We start from the raw sequence: 19,532 nt of genomic DNA on the forward strand, positions 1-19,532 counted from the left end.
AATGACATCCCTGATGACATCATCTTTGTGACACACCTCCTCTTACTGTAATATAACCTTTGATACACACGATCAAAAATAGAAACTAAAATTTTCAAAAAAATGGAGATACCAATTCCAGTTAGAACAACCTATTGAGTAATCCCAAAATCTACATACACATCCACTCATTCACCAACAGTTCTATATAGTCACTCATACATGTACTGACTCATCATATGTACTCATATACCTATATATCCTGTTATACACCGACACTCATCTATAGAGTTAGTCACACACATACACATGCAAATAAACTATCAAATATCCATTTACTTGCATATACAGCTATACACCCACCACTACACTAACGTCTACAGAATCGTAGTCATATTTACTCTCTCAAAATCTGTCACTGTCAGATATACTCACTTATATACATCCATACTCACATATACTCGTTTAAAACATATGTAGTTACTCATAAATGTACTATTGAGACAGTTATTCACTCACTAGCACACCCGTACACACACTCATCCACTCATATAGTCCGGCACACATGCAGTCTTCAAAAAACATACAAACAGTGAGTCAGTCATTCATGCATACCATTGTGTGTGCACCTCTTTCCCCGCTCTGACTCGATCCGCCTCGGCTTTTGTGCCGCTAGAGCGGCGAGTCCCTGGAAGCGGCACTTGCGCCCTTAGTGCTACGGTGCAGGTGATTGGACTACCCACCCTCGCCTCGTGGCCTCCTATTGGCTATTTAAGTCACGTGATCGTGACCTTGAACACCTAGAGACTTCAGAAGCAGCGCTGGCTGCCACGCTAAACTTCGCTCCCAGGAAGAAATTTTAATTGTATATTTCTGTGATTTTAAATCTGATTAATAGATTTGGTAAATACCATTTTGTGTGCACCTCTTTCCCCGCTCTGACTCGATCCGCCTTGGCTTTTGTGCCGCTAGAGCAGCGAGTCCCCGGAAGTGGCAATTGCGCCCTTAGTGCTACAGTGCAGGTGATGGGACTAGCCGCCCTCACCTCGTGGCCTCCTATTGGCTATTTAAGTCACGTGATCGTGACCTTGCACACCTAGAGACTTCAGAAGCAGCGCTGGCTGCCACGCTAAACTTCGCTCCCAGGAAGAAATTTTAATTGTATATTTCTGTGATTTTAAATCTGATTAATAGATTTGGTAAATACCATTGTGTGTGCACCTCTTTCCCCGCTCTGACTCGATCCGCCTCGGCTTTTGTGCCGCTAGAGCGGCGAGTCCTTGGAAGCGGCACTTGCGCCCTTAGTGCTACGGTGCAGGTGATTGGACTAGCCGCCCTCTACGGTGGGACTATTTAACATGGGGGAGTGGCGGAGGCGCAGCGGACGGGCGCAGCGGGGGTGCCGACTTTGCACCGAAGTTGCGCCTAAGTTAAGCCCGTCTGCGCCCGTCCGCGACCTAACGGGACCAGGGGCCACCCCCCCTGCTCCTGAGTTTACAACTTCCAGGCTCACCTATTCCAGCTCCACACTATGGAACCTACGCCCCCCTCCCAATAATATATGTCCTCGCTTACGGGGGATGGATGTTCCTACATCCTGTCAAGCATGCACACTGGCCCTGATCTCTGAACCATCGATTACCTGTATTTCTAATTCTACCTTTTGGAGCTCGTCCTTTCGACAGGTGATACCTCCCCCAGTCTATCCTTCCCTTGACCTTAACTTCCTGCGCCTGAACTGCAGGTCCCTGCCTAAGCACAAGAGGGACATATTTGACCTCCTTGTTTCCGACAGTCCTTCTGCCCTGTTTCTTACGGAGACCTGGCTGAACAACTGTTCCGGACCCGATATTGCAACAGCCCTCCCTGATAACTACACCTACGTGGGTCGCAACAGACCTGGCAAGGAGGGAGGTGGCATTGCCATCATTTACAAAAGGATCTACGCATGCAAATGGGAGGATTTAGACATCCCTCATTGCGAAGCATGCTGCTTCAAACTTTTACTGAACCCTAACTACACCCTGTCAGGTGCCCTACTCTACCGTCCGCCGGGCGCAGCTGGTGGATGGGCAACTACTCTTTCGGACAATATAGCTCCTCTGCTGATGGAATCTCCGAATTTCATTTTACATGGTGATCTGAACATACATTTTAACAATATGCTGTGCCCCACTAGCACACACCTTCTTCAAGATATAGCTGCCCTCAACTTACATTAACACAATTCCGGTCCCACTCACAAGGCAGGTAATTTACTAGACCCCGTCTTCTCCAATCTTGACACAATTACCTGCCTCCCTTCCAGACCCATCACTTGGTCAGATCACCACATAGTAGAATTCCACATTAAGACCAGTGCTATCCCTCACCCATCTTCTAATGCTCAGACTTTTAGACCCAGTAGGAACTGGAAAAAACTCAGGGGCATATTATCAAGGGGGTTTATCTCCGCTATTTTGGCTTTAAAAGCCAAGAAAGCGGAGATAAAATTATCTCCCTATTACCTAGCTGCCGCTAACACCAGTTAGCAACAGCTAGTAGGAGATAGCGACCATCTTGGGCCCCACTTTGCATGTCAGTGATATTTATCACTAATGAGATGCAAAGTGGGCATGCCAAGATGTTAGCGACTGAAAACAGTTGCTAACATCGCTATCTCCTATTACCAACTTTTGGAGATATTCGCGCTAAGCGGGAATATCTCCAAAAGCTAACACCTGCCCTGAGCAGTTCTTAGCCATGTTATCCAATGGGAGGTGGATAACATGGCTAAGAGCATTAGCTCGCTAATGCATGAATATCGCTGACTTTACAGCGATATTCATGCTTTGCGGCGATTTTTACCGCATTTGCGTTAAACCTTGGTAATACCAAGGTTTATTTGCGGTAAAAATCGCCGCAGCGCTGCGGTAAATTTTTGTCTCTAACCAAGCAATAGCGATAATTATCGCTATTGCTTGGTAATATGCCCCTCAATCTTTCACAACTTAACGGCCAGCTTGCTAAGACATTATCTTCCCTCCCCAATATCATCACTACTAAAGATGAAAGTCTAATCCATACCTGGCTGTCTTCTGCCATCGATACCTGTCTTCCAGTCCGTAAAGGTAAACATAACTTTACCCACCCCCGCCCCGTGGTTTAATGAGCAGTTAAAATGTGCTAAGTCCATGTGCAAAAAATTGGAGCGCATCTGGAGATCCAATTACTCCCTCTCTGATAAGGAAAAGTACAAGACGGAACTTCGCAAATACCACTCCCTATGCAAATCAGCCAGGGCTAACTATGTTAACACTTCTATATTATCAGCCCAAAACCGCCCAAAGGCCCTATTCAGAGCAGTTCAAGATCTCTCTGGACAGTCATCGGCGCGCCTAAAGCCCCCTGTCTGGATAATACTCAATGCAACGCACTTGCCAATTTCTTCACGGAGAAAATAGACCGCATCTATGCTGGCTTCAATGCCTCTCCACAGGTCCAATACAGCCCCCTCCAGCAAGAAGATTCCGATATATCTCTCTCCCAGATTACTACCTTGTCCCCTTATCCCTTAATTGATAAATGGGATCCTATTTCCTCTGCACACTTCCTGAAACTTTTGGCCGGGATCAAGTCCAGCTCCCCACTGGATGCGATGCCTCCTCAAATCCTCAGTACCTTAGCCATTCCCTCACTTCTTCCTATTTTAGCCCTTTTGAACGCCTCTCTTTCACAAGCAACTGTACCAACAGCTTGGAAGTACGCTATGGTGGTTCCCCTCCTGAAAAAGGTCAATGCTGATATTAACAACCCCGCCAACTTTAGACCCATATCCCTGCTCCCCTGCTTTGCCAAAGTGTTAGAAAAACACATCAACCTCTGCCTCACCTCTCATATTGAAGCTACTAATTTCCTTCAGCCTTCCCAGTCTGGCTTCAGGGCAGGATTCTCCACGGAATCCACCCTCTTAGGAGTCACGGAGACTATTAGACATCAGGTGGACAGAGGGGAGACGGTGGCGCTCATCCTACTGGATTTGAGCGCCGCATTCGACACCGTCTCCCATGACATCCTTCTCTCCACCCTAAAGTCGGCGGGCATTCGCGGCTCAGCCCTTGCCTGGATCGCCAGTTTTCTTTCAGCACACACCTTTCAGGTCTTTTCCCCCACTTCTTCCTCCCTGGCCCACTCCTCCCCCCACGGTGTGCCCCAAGGTTCCATTCTTAGTCCTCTTTTCTTTAATCTTTACGTCAGCCCCCTTGCCTCTCTTGCAGAGCCATCTGGTCTATCCATTTTTTCGTATGCTGACGATACCCAAATTATTTTTTCTCTTTCCTCTAATAAACGTTCCCCCACCTCATCTCTTCGCGCTGGGCTCACTAACATCGCCAACTGGATGCAGACCAACAGACTGAAGCTCAACAGCGACAAGACCGAGCTCCTTCTGTTTGGCCCTGATACCACTCTCTGGGGTCCACAGCACTGGACACAGCAAATGGGTCCCGTGCCTACTCCATCTACCACAGCCCGCAATCTTGGGGTCACCTTCGATGACCAACTGTCCATGAGGCAACATGTGGTGAAAGTCTCAGCCACCTGTACAAACATCATCAGGTGGCTGAGGAAAATCACATGGATGCTTCCACTTGACACTCAAAGAACAGTGGTGCAGGCCCTAGTGACATCCAGACTGGATTACGGCAACGTACTCCTCCTAGGTGCCTGTAAGGAGGTAACACCAACAGAAATTAGCAGTGAGTCAAAGGCTAGAACAATCATGTATCCAACAAAAAGTGAGAAAAGCTAACAATGTGAGCGAGTTCCCATCAGTCCACCATCGAGACCGCCCTTCATCATCTGGGATCTCTTATTCTGGATAACAAATGGTAACCCACGGGCTACCGACTAGTAGATGTTACATAGCCAGGTAGGAGGGGTCCCAAATACACCAACTCAGATGTGACCAGAGTGTGTCTAAAATGTGGGAACTAAATAGCAGTGCTGAGAATGAAAATGTGCAAGTGATAAAAGAAAAGAGAAAGCTCTAAAATTAGGTAGTGAGAGGGAAAAACAACTTTAATATGTACCCTTCCACTTCTAAATCAATAAAAACAGTGCAAGGTGTAGTATAAAGTATTGACTACTACCTGAGATGTTAGGTCGACATGTTTCTGCAGTCACCGGAGCCCGTAGGTCTCCTGCTGCTTCTTCAGGACCTCTGAAGTGCTACTGCTATATAAAAAAGGTGGAGATATCACCTGATGAATGCAATGTATTCGTCTCCCCAACTGTAAGTCCAAATATTCAGCCGGGAAATGATATGGATACATGAAAGAAAAAGCAAACATAAAGCACAATCAATAAAATAATGACGTGCTTGCATCATGATGTTGTTCTTTAAAGGAAACAACAAATGTGGACAATCTCAATTTTGTCCGGACTTATTTCTTATTATTGCTCACCCATTTGCTGGGGAGGAACAGCCCAGGGGCACTGTTGACGAGCTCCACCAATTCCACCTTTGGTTGGATGGTAGGAATCGCTTTCTCAATTTCACTATGGAATTTGATAGACAGCAACTACCTTTCCTAGATCTTCTGATCTCAGCATCTGAAGATGGGTTGTGATCCGAACTGTATCGCAAACCTATGGCCAGGAATTCTCTGTTAAATTATGACAGTTTCCACCCAAAAGCCCTAAGGGATAACTTGCCCTTCGGGCAATTTCTCCGGATTCAGAGAAATTGCTCCACAAAGTCAGCGTTCATTGAACACTCTAAAGCACTGGAAAGAAACCTGATGGATAGAAAATACCCTAAACGCCTGATTCGACATGCTAAAAAGAGAGCATCAAATAACAACAGACAGGCCCTACTGGAGCAAGTACCCCCCAAGCCTAAACAAGAAAGGATTACATGTGTTAACACCTACAGCACATATTCAAACAAAATCCCCAAAATTGTCAAAAAACATTGGAAGATTTTAAATACGGGCAGTGACACCTTGCCTGTTCCATTGTTTGCTTTTAAAAACCTTGCACTGTTTTTATTGATTTAGGAGTGGAAGGGTACATATTAAAGTTGTTTTTCCCTCTCACTACCTAATTTTAGAGCTTTCTCTTTTCTTTTATCACTTGCACATTTTCATTCTCAGCACTGCTATTCAGTTCCCACATTTTAGGCACACTCTGGTCACATCTGAGTTGGTGTATTTGGGACCCCTCCTACCTGGCTATGTAACATCTATTAGTCGGTAGTCCGTGGGTTACCATTTGTTATCCAGAATAAGAGATCCCAGATGATGAAGGGCGGTCTCGATGGTGGACTGATGGGAACTCGCTCACATTGTTAGCTTTTCCCACTTTTTGTTGGATACATGATTGTTCTAGCCTTTGACTCACTGCTAATTTCTGTTGGTGTTACTAGTAGTTAGGGGGTTTAGCAGTTGGGTCGTTAAAATATTCCCCTGGGACCTCCTTTTGTGTGTGCCTGTAAGGAGGTGACACGCAAACTGCCGGTGGTGCAAAATATGGCTGCCCGTTTACTATGCAACTTGCCCAGAACTGCCTCTGCCACCGCCTCTCTGCGCAGCCTACATTGGCTGTGTATAGAATCTAGGGCTAAATTCAAAGCCTTATGTTATATGCATAAGATTAAAACTGGCAGTTCCCCCCCCCCCTACCTTTCCACCTTGGTTCAGCCATACTGCCCATCACGCACTCTTAGATATTCCTCCCTAGGTACTTTTTCAGTTCCCCGGTTCAAACGCACTAGAGTTGGTGGCCGTTCTTTCTCTTACCTGGCGCCATCACTCTGGAACACCCTTCCCATCCCTTTGCGTTTTGAAACATGCCATCTCAAATTCAGGAAAGGTGTGAAAACTTGGTTGTTCTCCGCCTAATCCTCCCCCCCCCCTCTTTTGTCTTCTCTGCTTCTTTTTCTCTGCCAGCGCTGGGAAACCCCAGGGTATCTGTGCGCTTTACAAACCCAAATATAATAATAATAATAATAATACATCTGTGCGCTAAGTAAAACTCCCCACCGAACCGTACAAACACTCATTTTGGTACTCAAAAAAACAATAATAACCCATATACACACTCATGTAGCTACTCTCGAACCCATGCAGCCACTTATATACAAAGTGAAACACTGATACAGATATTTAAAGATTACTCGCTAGTACACCTATTCACTAAGATATACTTAATAAGTCAGTTACATAATGAATTTTACAAAAAAATAACATTTAGACACTTATTTACCCATTTATTCTTCCATCTACCTTTAGATATACATATATATAAAAAAATATTTTTCAGAAAGACACACATTCACTGGATGATGTCATCAGGGATGTCATTTGAGATGTCATCAGCAGTGCATTGCGGGCGCGCAAGTCATAGTTAGCTGAGCTAACGCTAACTTTAACAGAGGAATTTCAAAGGTTTTGTATGAGAGAAATGTTCAGCTAACTATAACAGAAGACCACAACTTGACGTTCCTGTATGTTCCAGCCCCTTGATTTTTCTGTGGGCCAACTTTTGCTTCCTGGTTGACAGCGACTGTGACTAGGATCTGTGACCTTGCTTACAACTCTCCAAGCAATAAAAGAAACTCCATGAAAGACTTACTAAGACGGATGTGAAACTTGATATCAGAGAATTTTTTTCAAGCCCTGAAGAAGTCCGGCAACGGACGAAACGCGTCGGCTATCCGCAACTATCAAAAAAAGAAAATAAAGAATAAAAATTGAATAAAAGAAAGAAAATCCAAGTCACTACTTTTGTGTGTCTTATCTGAATAGTTGGGAAAACTAATAACTTTGTTCATTTGTATGTTTTTAATAACTGTTTTTGCAACAAATGTGTAACTTTTGAAGGGTGCTGTCCAACTATCATAATTAGCTTTCCTGGGTGGTAGGTTGCCTATTTCCCTTAAGGCCCGTGTGGGAATCACATTTCTGGGCATAGCACCTTCTATTACAACACTGTAGACGGTATTTCAATAGTGGTGCAGTTTTTTCCTTAATTCAATTCCCAGTTCTCTTGCCTCATCAATAACATATGAAACCTATGGTTTTTTCAGTGAATTTGCAAGGTTTTTTAAATGCTAATTCCTAACTATAACGTGTGTGAAACCTATGGTTTTTCAGTGAACATATATATATATATATATATATATATATATATATATATATATATATATATATATATATATTTTTTTTTTTTTTATTCTATGCTACTATCCATGATTAGATTTTGTCTTTACCATAATATCTTCCTTTTTTCTAACAAACTGTACAAGCAAACAAGGGGCACTTCAATGGGCTCGTGCTTCTCCCCCAGCTACGCGAATTTATTCGTGGGCTGGTGGGAGAAGCACGAGGCATGGGGTGAAAAAAACGAGCAATGGATTGATAAGATACTTTTATGGACAAGGTATATCGATGACCTTTTTGTTATATGGCGCGGAGAACGGTCCTCGGCTGAGGACTATATCTCGGCGCTTAATAACAATGATTGGAACTTAGGATTTACGAGCACTATCAGCAATAGTATTGTGTGTTACCTAGACCTGGAAGTCTATATAGAAAATGAGAGAATCCACACTAAACTATATAGGAAGCCCACGGCGGGTAATGCTGTATTACACTCAGCAAGCCATCACCCAAGAAGTTTGATCCAAAACATTCCCTATGGCGAACTTCTACGCCTTAAGCGCAACTGTACATCATCAACAGAATTTATGGTAGCAAAAAGTGAGGCAATCAAAAGATTCCAGGTCAGGGGATACAGCAATCACATTTTAAAACAAGCTGAAGAGAAAGTTTCTAGAATACAGAGGAAAGATCTTCTGGTAACTAAACCAACCCAGATGGTGGAAGAGCCCACCAGAATGATTACAAGTTTCAACACACAGGCAGGAAGGATTGTGCAAATATTTAAGAAAAATTGGCACATTTTAACAACAGACTATGTGCTTAAAACTATTCTTCCAGAGAGACCCTCAATAACATACCGACGCAGTCAGTCTCTAGCAGACCACCTTGTCCACAGTCATTTCTCACCAAAGACCCAACAGATAAAACTATCTAAAGTAAAAGGCTTCTTTCCTTGTCTACGATGTAAAGCCTGCAAAGGCAGTAAGAAAGTATCTAACTACCCAGGAAGATCAATGAAAATACACCGAACAGAGAGATCAGGAAACTTTTAAACTGTAACTCAGAGTACACAGTTTACTGCCTGACCTGTCCCTGTGAAAAGCGATATATAGGGAGCACCATCAATCCCACAAAGCTGAGAATTTTAGAGCACATGCGTGCAATAACTAAAAATGACAGGGCGTACCCAGTGGCACGCCACTTTGCTGAACTACATGAAAGCAACAGGGACCTGTTGAAATTTTATTGCATAGACCAGGTCGAACGCTCAGAAAGAGGAGGGGACAGAACGAAGGCTGTGCGCACTCTAGAGTCAAAGTACATAATTGATCTCAAGACCACGGCACCTTGGGGACTCAACAACGATGAGGAGATGTGGGTCCACTTGTAGTGCCCCTTGAGACCAGATATACATGTACAAAATAAAATCATGAAGAAATAGGAGACTCCACAATGCAAAAGACATTCCTTTAACCGTAAGATCTAAAAAGATCTATGCCCATTCAGGGCTACAAAACAAACAGAGAAAAGTGCCTTTACCCATTCAGGGTTAAAATAAGCAAATGTAATAAATGTATATGCACTTTATTATTGTTCAAAGCTGATAATAATTATGAAATGCTATCAGTTTGCTGTCATATGTTTTTAAAGAGGGAAAGCACTTGAGCACTTTATCTAAGAAACGCCATAAACAAAAAAGACACAAGTAAATACATGCAAATGAACATATTACAAGATGGCCACCACAATGTTTGTGAAATGTATGCTACCATCTACTATGTCAATGAATGATAATGTCTTTAAAATGGTGCGAGTTTTAACACGCAAATTGACACTGACAAAGCTTTTGTAAGCGAAACGCGTCTGTTAAGGGTGACGGGGTTACAATAAAATCTACAAAATCGGAGACCTGTGTGCTGGCCTAATTTCAGCCTTATTGGAGTGAAAGTGTTCGAATATATATATATATATATATATATATATATATATATATATATATATATGTATATATTCAGGAAACTCGCCACACGTCGCAGAATCACACTATCAGATTGCACAAACGACGAAGAGTGGACCCAAATATTGCTGGTGCAAAGCGTGGTTTATTCAATAGATGCCAGCGCTGCTGCCATGACGCGTTTCGCCTCTAAGGAGGCTTGATCACATGACAAACTACTCGCCATAACGCAGACAATTTAAAGTGACAGTGCAACATGGTTTACAATAAACATGGTAAAAATACTGTGCAAAAAACGCCATGATCCCAATAACTTTAGACAATGCTAAAAATTGAATTAAAAACTGTCTGTTAATATAAATAGTTTTAAAATTATGAAGTCATTTTTAAAACTATATACAAAGGATACATCTATTATTTACATTCAAAAAAATGTTTTGACATTCCTAAATAAACATGACGACGAATTTGTCTATGTAAGGAAATCGATAGACCATATAATAGTATCATCTGTAATACATGTCAGGGTAAATTGATGTTGAATGTATCCCTTTTATACACAAACAGTTTGCATGATAATAGACAGAGGAAAACAGCGTTAGTTTTTATAAACTGGTAATCAAATCAAGTATTGTATAACTCATGTGATCTGATTTGAATAATACAAAATAAGAATAGAGCCCAAGTGGGCCTGCCACAAGAAAGTGCCTGCTAAAGCATATAAAGTGCAAAATAGTGATTGTGCAAAATATTATTATAAAGTGCAATAAGAATGTAAAAAACAACATGATTCCTAATATTTTATAATAGGATTAAAAAGTTACAGAATATATCCAAAAAGAGTCACCACATTTCTTAATATTATCCAATAAAAAGAGAAGTTAATTAAAACCAGGACAGTTTTTGACATTATCCGGACAGGTCTTATGGGCATATTGTCTGATCCTAAATGCAGGTATATATATATATATATATATATATATATATATATTAGCGCTTCCAAACTCCCAGGAAAATGACTCCGAAGGAAAGTAGCACACGCAGGGGAGGTTTCCACAGATGTTTTAATGAAGAAACCAACAGCAACGACGCGTTTCGCCTTGGGGCTTCGTCAAGTTGTGCAGAGAGCCGAGGCGTGCAATTGGTTGGTGTCTGGGAGCTATTATATATATATATATATATATATATATATATATATATATATATATATATATATATATATATATATATATATATATATATATATATATATATATATATATATATATATATGTATATATATATATATGTATGTATGTATGTATGTATATATATTTATATATATATATATATATATGTATGTATGTATGTATGTATGTATATATATATATATATATATATATATATATATATATATATATATATATATATATATATATATATATATATATATACAGAAATTCACTGAGGAAAGCATATTAAAATTGAAATTATGACTACAAAATAAAGCTGATCCCCCCCTAGAATTCACTGCTTATGGTTAGTTAAAGCATCCATAACATCATGCACTGCATATTACCTCACATGACATCTCAAATGCCATCACTCATGACATCACTGATGACATCTTAATTAACATCATTAATGACAAAATCAGTAAAAAATGCCCATCGTTTTCTCAGTGGTAATCATCATTGCTTTGTTCACCCTAAACCACATAGCTCTGGCAGACTTTGATGAGCCGAAGAGATCAACCCTAGTAATGTTTGGCGTACTGACCATCGCAGTGAGGATCTATCAAGATCGTTGGGGCTACGGAGTGTATTCTGGACCAATTGGAACAGCTGTTCTTATGATCTCAGTGAAATGGGTGAGCGTTCATCAATTTCAATTACTGGTTGAAGTCTTCACCATGGTGTATATTTTCTAGTTTTCATTTCTTATAGTATAAACCAGATCCATATATATTGAGCATCATTCCCTATTTTCAAAATATTTTCACACTAAGAAAATGCAAAAGTATTTTAATAGTCATGATACAGGATATTCACACCGTATTAGCTGTTTTGTTTAAAGTGATTAGCATTATTTATATTTACGACTGGTTCAACTGTGTTTGACTTAGCCCTTTCTGCAGGCACATATTCAACATTTTTGCCTTCACTTTCCTGTTTTCTGAAACTTTTTTGTTGCCTTTTAGGACTCTGCACACTTTACCACTGCTAACCAGTGCTAAAGTGCATGTACACTCTCCTTTAAACATGATAAAAGTTGGCTTACACCCCCCAATTGGCACATTTATTTTACTTATATGTTCCTATTAAAGTTTTGTACAGGTACCCAGGGTCTGTTAATTAAATGCTACTATTGGGCCTGCAGCACTCATTGAGCCACCCACTTAAGTAGATTTTTAACCATGTCCTAGACCTCCCATAGCAGCCTTTATGTACAGTTTGAACTGGCATTTCTACCTGGCAAAAAAAACCTTTTCCCATGCCTAACCCTTCCATTTTAATACATATAAGTCACCCTTAGGGTAGACCCTAAACACCCGACAGGATGGGTGCAGTGTGCTCAAAAAGACAGACATAAGCATCTAACTATTACATGTCCTAGGAGTGAAACACTCTTAAATTCATTGTTCATTACTTGGTTGCCAACCTCTCCCATAGGATAACATTGTGTTACCTTATTACAACCTTTGTTTTGGAGAAGGTAAAAATATCACGTTTAGTATATGAGCAATGGTAATTGAAACCCCTCTTTAACTGTGAGGGGAGAGGATGTAGCCTTACGACTAGAGCTGTCGACCTCAAAGCTGAGGAACCGGGTTTGAGTCTTGGCAATGACGCTGAACATCCTGTGATTCTGGGCAAATCACTTAATCTCACCGTGCCTAACAAAAATGAATATGTGTCCTCATGTAATGTAACTGGTGCTATGTAAAGCGCTCTGATACCCAATTCCGGTCAAGTTCGCGCTCTAATCTCTGCAAAAGAAAAAAACATCCTGTGATTCTGGTCAAATCACTCAATCTCCCTGTGCCTAACAAAAATGAATGTGTCCTCATGTAACAAAACTGGCACTCATGTAAATCGCTCTGATACCCGATGTCTCAGGTCTAGTTCGCACTATGTAAAACTGTAAAAAAATAAATAAAAAAAAAATCAGATTTGAAGTCACGATTCCAAAAATACAACAGTTGCCATTTTTTGTTCTAACCATTTGGTGCCTGCAGTCTGTTCCTGGGTCACATGACCAGATGTATTTGACAGTTGGTCTTTGTGTATTTCTCCCAGACAGCCTCAAAATACAGGGTCTGGGCGTTGGCAGGATGTGCGGTCCTGACTGTCAGCTGTTACTCTTGCTCTTCAAAGACACTGCCTCAGCTCATACACAAAGAACTTCACATTTCCCTATTGTGACTGCAGACAAACTGGGACCAGGTCAGGGAGGCAGGAAATTGGAGACACTTCTATGGGGGAAAGACTCCAGAATCTTCTTCCACTGGCATTAGGTATAGAAATGGGACCCTCAGACCCACTCTTTAGTTCACTCCTAGATGTGCAAAAGACTACAGAAGGACTGCACTGCTGTCAGAGGACTGCCCTGCTGCCTAAAACTTGCCCTACTGTCTCAGAAGGAAGACAGGACCTGGTCCTTCACCCAAGGCTACCTAAGTGATTACAAGTGCTTGCTAGATGGCCTCCTGCTCTGAGCTACAGGGACATAACAGTTCCAGAGGTGTCCCTGTAACTGCCCAGGTAAACTGCTGCAACTGGACCTGTCTGGACCTGCAACTGGACCTGCCTGAGCCCTGCTGCTCTCTGCTAGAGTGAGTTTCTAATATTCAAGAGGTACCGCACAGGTCCTGAACCCCTAGTTTGGCATCAGTTGAGCTCCTCCATTAAGAAAAGTAAAGGAATTTGGTATCTTGATGACTACAAACTGACCCATTCATGCCAAGATCTCACTGCCCACGCTGGCTGGCAATGCGAAGCTCTGGTGAACCTGATGCTTTGCACTAAAGCGACCATTAGCCAGGACCAGCTAACTGAGATCAGCACTTTGATAGAGTGACGACCCTCAGAGGTGCTCTGCTTGCTTCCCGTGGTCACCTACACCGTAAACAGAACTCTTTGATCTTTGAGCTAGACTTTGAATGACAACTTTTCCTGCCGGACAAATCTGCTCCTTCTATCTGACTTTCACTCCATCACGGTCGGCCTGAACTTTTGACTTTGCCCCACTCCAGCCTTACCAGAAAACCACAGTTGGCGCATTGTGTTTTTAAGCTGTATTTTTACCTAAATCCTTATAGTTGCATATCTCCAGTTCTACTAATTGTATTTTTGTAGTTTTAGTCTCAAATGATTAATTTTTGTGAATTGGTGTGGGATTTTTCTTCTGCTGTGTTGTTTTAACTTCATTACTGTTTGAAGTGCTCCATAAATACGCTACACATTGCGTCTAAGTTAAGCCTGACTGCTTTTATGCCAAGCTTCCAGAGGGATAAGCACAGGTTATTTTGAGGTTTGCTTGTGTTTCACCTGGAGAAGGATTGTGGTTACTCCTTGAGTATGGTTTCATCCACCTCAGCCACTAACCCAATTTCTTACACACAATGGGGTCGATTAGGATCGCGGACGGACTTACGTCCGTCCACGACCCCAGAGCAGGAGGGAACCTCCGCATGGCATGCGGAGTTCCCTCCTGTGCAATTAGGATGTGACCGTCAACCTGGTGGTCACATCCTCTATTTTTAACATTGCCGCGGGTGCAGCTTGAAGCTGCACCCGCGGCAATGTTAAAAATGCACGCATTGCATTTGCATGCAGAAAGAGGCAGGCACCGCGCGGTGCCTGCCGCTTTCTGCATGCAAATGCAGGGGGGTACCATAGGTACCCCCCATGTGCACCCCCCACCCCCCCTTCACCTAGGGGGCCCGCAACGGGCCCCCGCAGTGAAGTTCCGTATGCTTTTCCGCGGAGGAAAACCCGCCGCGGAAAAGCATACTTTACTGGCCATCCTAATATGGTGGACGGTGTCTGGAAGACCCTGGGCCCGATTCACAGAACTTACTTAAGACAAAATCCTAAACTTACTCCTTTTGGTATTCACAGAAGTTAGGATTTTGTCTTAAGACAGACTTAAGACAGACTTAAGTTAGGATTTTGTCTTAAGTATGTCTTAAGTCTGTCTTAAGTTTGTCTTAAGACAAACTTAAGACAAAATCCTAACTTCTGTGAATACCGAAAGGAGTAAGTTTAGGATTTTGTCTTAAGTTAGTTCTGTGAATCGGCCCCACCGTCACCATATTAGAGCTTTTCCGCTGCGGTTGTAATCCGACCGCGGCGGAAAAGCTGCGGACGGAAACCAGGACCCACCAGCCATCCTAATCTGGCGGTGGGTCTTTGGTCAGTCCGCTGCGGATTTTCCGCATCCTCGGGGCCGGCGGTGGCTTCCGCCGGCCCCGAGGATGAAGAAAATCCGCAATCATAATGACCCCCAATATTTGGTTTACTTCTTGAATATGAATGTGATTCAGGGTGAAAGAAGCCCTCAAACATGTTTGCGGTTTGAGATCTAAAAGGCTCAGACTCTGTATCTGCCCTAGTCTGAGCCTGGAAGTTAGGTTTTGGGTGTGATCCACCATTCCTCTCGCCTACATTTCTATCTTTGGCGCTTCTGTGATAAATTCTCTCTCAGGGGCATCTTCCCTCAAAGCTACTTCGCTTTTCCATCTGAAACTTCCCCCGGTAGAACTTCTATTTTCCCTCTGAGCTGCCACCCTCCAAATAAAGAAGAAACACAGAAAGATTGATACTGCCAGGATGTTGAAGAGAATTAGCAGGGACTACAGTGTCTCCTTGAACCACCACATGTTTCATTATATAGTATCAACAGACCCCTTCTTCTCCATCAGAAAAGATGCTACCATAAATGACCTCATCTTCTACACTAAACGTCATGCTCAATGGCGGAAGGCCATATACTCTCTGCTCAGGAGCTCCACTTCCCTGAAGACTCCACATGGTCTTAGATTGATGGTTACGCGCTCCTCGACTTACAGAGCTGAAGTCAAGATCTCCGTTTAGAAAAACGGAACCAACCTTATACAAGCTTCAATTCTTTCCCCACCATCATGAATACAGTGGTTAACATCAAACACGACCCCTCTGGAGGGGCCAGCCTCCAGTTGTCGCCCTGTCTCCGCAAAGTCTATCTAGTCCCCTTCTAGCTACCTTAACTCATATTAACAAATCCTCCTCAATCCCCAATGTGAACGAGCCGCGACAGCACAGTCATCATTCTAGTCTACTTGCTCTCCCCCTCACTGTTAGCTAGCTCTAACTCCCCTTGCTCCACTGTCCACAGCACTGCCCGACTCTCCCCATGATCCCTTCCCGCTGCCCAACCCGCAATCCTGACCTGCTCCCACAGGCTTCTAGGGTACTCCTTCCATCTGACCCCTCTTCCCCTATCTCACCCATCCCTCGGAGTACTCAGCACCATTTCCTAGAATCCATTCACTCTCGGCACATCCATTCATCACCTGCCCAACTACCCCCCGTTTCCACTAGCTCTCTACCTCTGCAGGGTCCCCTGAACCAAGCCTCCCAATCCCAATCCCACACTTCATTGGAAGGCCGACTTAACGAGATAGTACTCTGCCTCCAACAGCTTAAGGCAGAGGTTCGTAGCCTACTACATATCACTGAGGAACTGTCAGCTAACTCTAGACCAAGCTGCTCCACTATGAACAAACACCATCTCCGCTCGCTCCCAGCTAACGGGTGTACAGGGCTCAATTCCCCCCCTCTATTCAGCGTTCACCATCCCACATCACCCACACCCCCATAGTTGGCCTCCGCTCCTCACACTAACGACCCTTCTCGCCCCTACAGATGTAGAGCCTCCTTGTCGAATAGGGATATTCATTCTCTCCTACTTTCATATGATCTGGCACAACCCTCCACCATTACAAACTTGCAACAAATTGAATCCATCCCCACGGATCCCTTCAGGGAACCTAGGCTAAATACCAGAACATTAAACAAGAACAACCTCATGAGAGTCACCACCGCACTACCTGCACCAACTGACACCAATATAAGACTCAAACCTGTGCTCCTAAACTGCAGTTCGGCAATTAAACATGCTGCGTACATTGCCGACCTCATCCTTTCTCAGGACTTTGACCTTGTAATGCTGACTGAAACCTGGCTAAATGACTCAGCTGCCCCCATCCTAGATATGTTAGTGCCTCCCAATTACTATATCATTAGGTTGGACCGAGCAAATGGACAGGGTGAAGGCATCGCCTGTTTACATCGTAGCAATCTAACAGTGTAAATACTACAATCTGACCTCCTGTCGTCTTATGAATACCTATGCATTGAAGTGACTGGTAGCAACAATCATTCATGAAAACTGCACACGTTTTACCAGCCCCCTCGCGACAACCTTCCCTTCTCAGAACAGACGATGGACATTATATCGGCCAATGCAGATTTCCATGGTACTCAGATCTTCTTGGGAGATTTCAACCTTCATTGGAGCGATATGAATGATGTGGTGGTCAATAGCTTTAAATCCTTCCAACTAGACCTCAACCTAATCCAAATCTGCGACAGCCCTCCTCATATCAAAGGAGCTACCTTAGATCTTGTCATTGGTAAGCCGAACTCCATCCTACTGGATTTGATCCTCCCGTGTGATTGGACAGACCACCAGGTAGGTCGCTCTCCCTCCGCACAGCACCACCTGTGTCTCCTTACCCCAGCTGTGGCTACTGCTGCTGAGGACGTTCGAGGCCCTCCACGACCCGCAGGCTATCACCTGCGCCTCATCCCTGGTGGCCAGTGGTAGGCCGTAGGTAGGTTTATTTATCCTCCTCTTTATTGCTTTTATTGTTTTGCCTCTATTTTCATTGTTGTGTCTGTGACTGCTGTCGTCTGTCTTTCCCCGCTGCCTGTACGTGGTCCGTGCCCCTTTTCCTTCCCTCTGTTCCCCTCACTGACCCCGTGCTCTCTCTGCCAGGTCTTTCCTTCTGTATCTCTTGCTGCCCCTGTGTCCCTGCCCAGTTTTCCCTTCTGTTCCCCTCGCTGCCTTGAGCCTCTCTGCCCATTCTGCCTTCTGTTCTAAGGTGCCCCTGTATTTCTGGATTCTGTATTTTGCCTCTGTGCCACTCGTTTTTCCGGTGTTTCTGTGCCCTTTTTGCCTTCTGTGCCACTTGTTTTTCCCTCGTTTTTGTCCACCTTTTGCCTTCTGTTCCACTCATTTTTTGTGCCCGTCTGCCCTCTGTGCCACTAGTTTTCCCCTTGTTTTTTGTGCCCTTCTGCCTTCTGTTCCACTCGTTGTTTGTGCCCTTCTGCCCTCTGTTCCACTCGTTTTTCTGTGCCCTTCTGCCCTCTGTGCCACTCGTTTTCCCCTTGTTTTTGTGCCCCTTTTGCCTTCTGTTCCACTCATTTTTGTGCCCTTCTGCCCTCTGTTCCACTTGTTTTATTGTGCCCTCTGTGCCACTCGTTCTTCCCTCGTTTTTTGTGCCCTTCTGCCTTCTGTTCCACTCATTTTTTGTGCCCTTCTGCCCTCTGTTCCACTAGTTTTTTGTGCCCTTCTGCCCTCTGTGCCACTTGTTTTTCCCTCATTTTTCGTGCCCTTCTTTCTTCTGTTCCACTCGTTTTTTGTGCCCTCCTGCCCTCTGTTCCACTCATTTTTTTGTGCCCTTCTGCCCTCTGTGCCCCTTTTTCCTTCTGTTACCTTCGTTGTCCCTCACCGCCCTCGCCGCTGTGTCCTCTGCAGCCCCGCCCCCTGACTGCCCACTGCCCATTCGCTGCCCCGCCTCCAACCTGCTCCTCCCTCCCACCTCCCCATATATGCCGCCCGCTGCGCGCCCGTGCTGCTGGCGCGCCGAAGGCAAGCCCGTCCTCGCCTGTCTGCGCCTGGACTGCGCCCAGCGCCAGAACCCCTGGCCCCCACACCCGCCACGACGATCGCCGCCACTACGATGCCAGCACTCTGCACGCTCTCAACTCTGGACGGAGCCTCGCCTGCTTCAAGGCCGCCCTGAAACGCACACACGCCCCCTTCACCTGCCAGAACTGCAGCTACACCAGCCTCAGAGCCGATGAGCCGCCCGCCAAGAAAGACCTAAACCACCTCCGATGCATATTACTGAACACTCGCTCCACATGCAAGCATGCCGTTGAGCTCTGGGACCTGCTCAACACAACATCTCCGGACATCGCCATCCTGACAGAGACCTGGTTTAACGACTCCTCCGCACCCGACATTGCCATAGCCATCCCAGACGGCTACAAGATCACCCGCAGAGACCGCACCAACGGAGTTAGAGGAGGAATCACCATCATCCACAAGAACAGCAACAGGGCCTCGACTAACACCAATGACGCGTTCAGCACCGCCGAACACATGCATTTCCAGATCCACACAGACCCTAACTCCACCCT

At 44.2% G+C, this 19,532-nt stretch overlaps 1 protein-coding gene across 1 annotated transcript in view; it reads left to right on the top strand.

Moving 5' to 3' along the window:
* Positions 1 to 19,532, top strand: part of MYMK (myomaker, myoblast fusion factor) — a 153,582-nt gene that overhangs the window by 52,973 nt on the left and 81,077 nt on the right. The window contains exon 3 of the mRNA XM_086919990.1: positions 11,781 to 11,929. Within this exon, the coding sequence (XP_086776116.1) occupies positions 11,781 to 11,929 (149 nt within the window). The remainder of the gene's footprint in view (positions 1 to 11,780; positions 11,930 to 19,532) is intronic.

Source organism: Lissotriton vulgaris, chromosome 5, assembly GCF_964263255.1.
Source record: "Lissotriton vulgaris chromosome 5, aLisVul1.2, whole genome shotgun sequence".
Lineage (NCBI taxonomy): Eukaryota > Metazoa > Chordata > Amphibia > Caudata > Salamandridae > Lissotriton > Lissotriton vulgaris.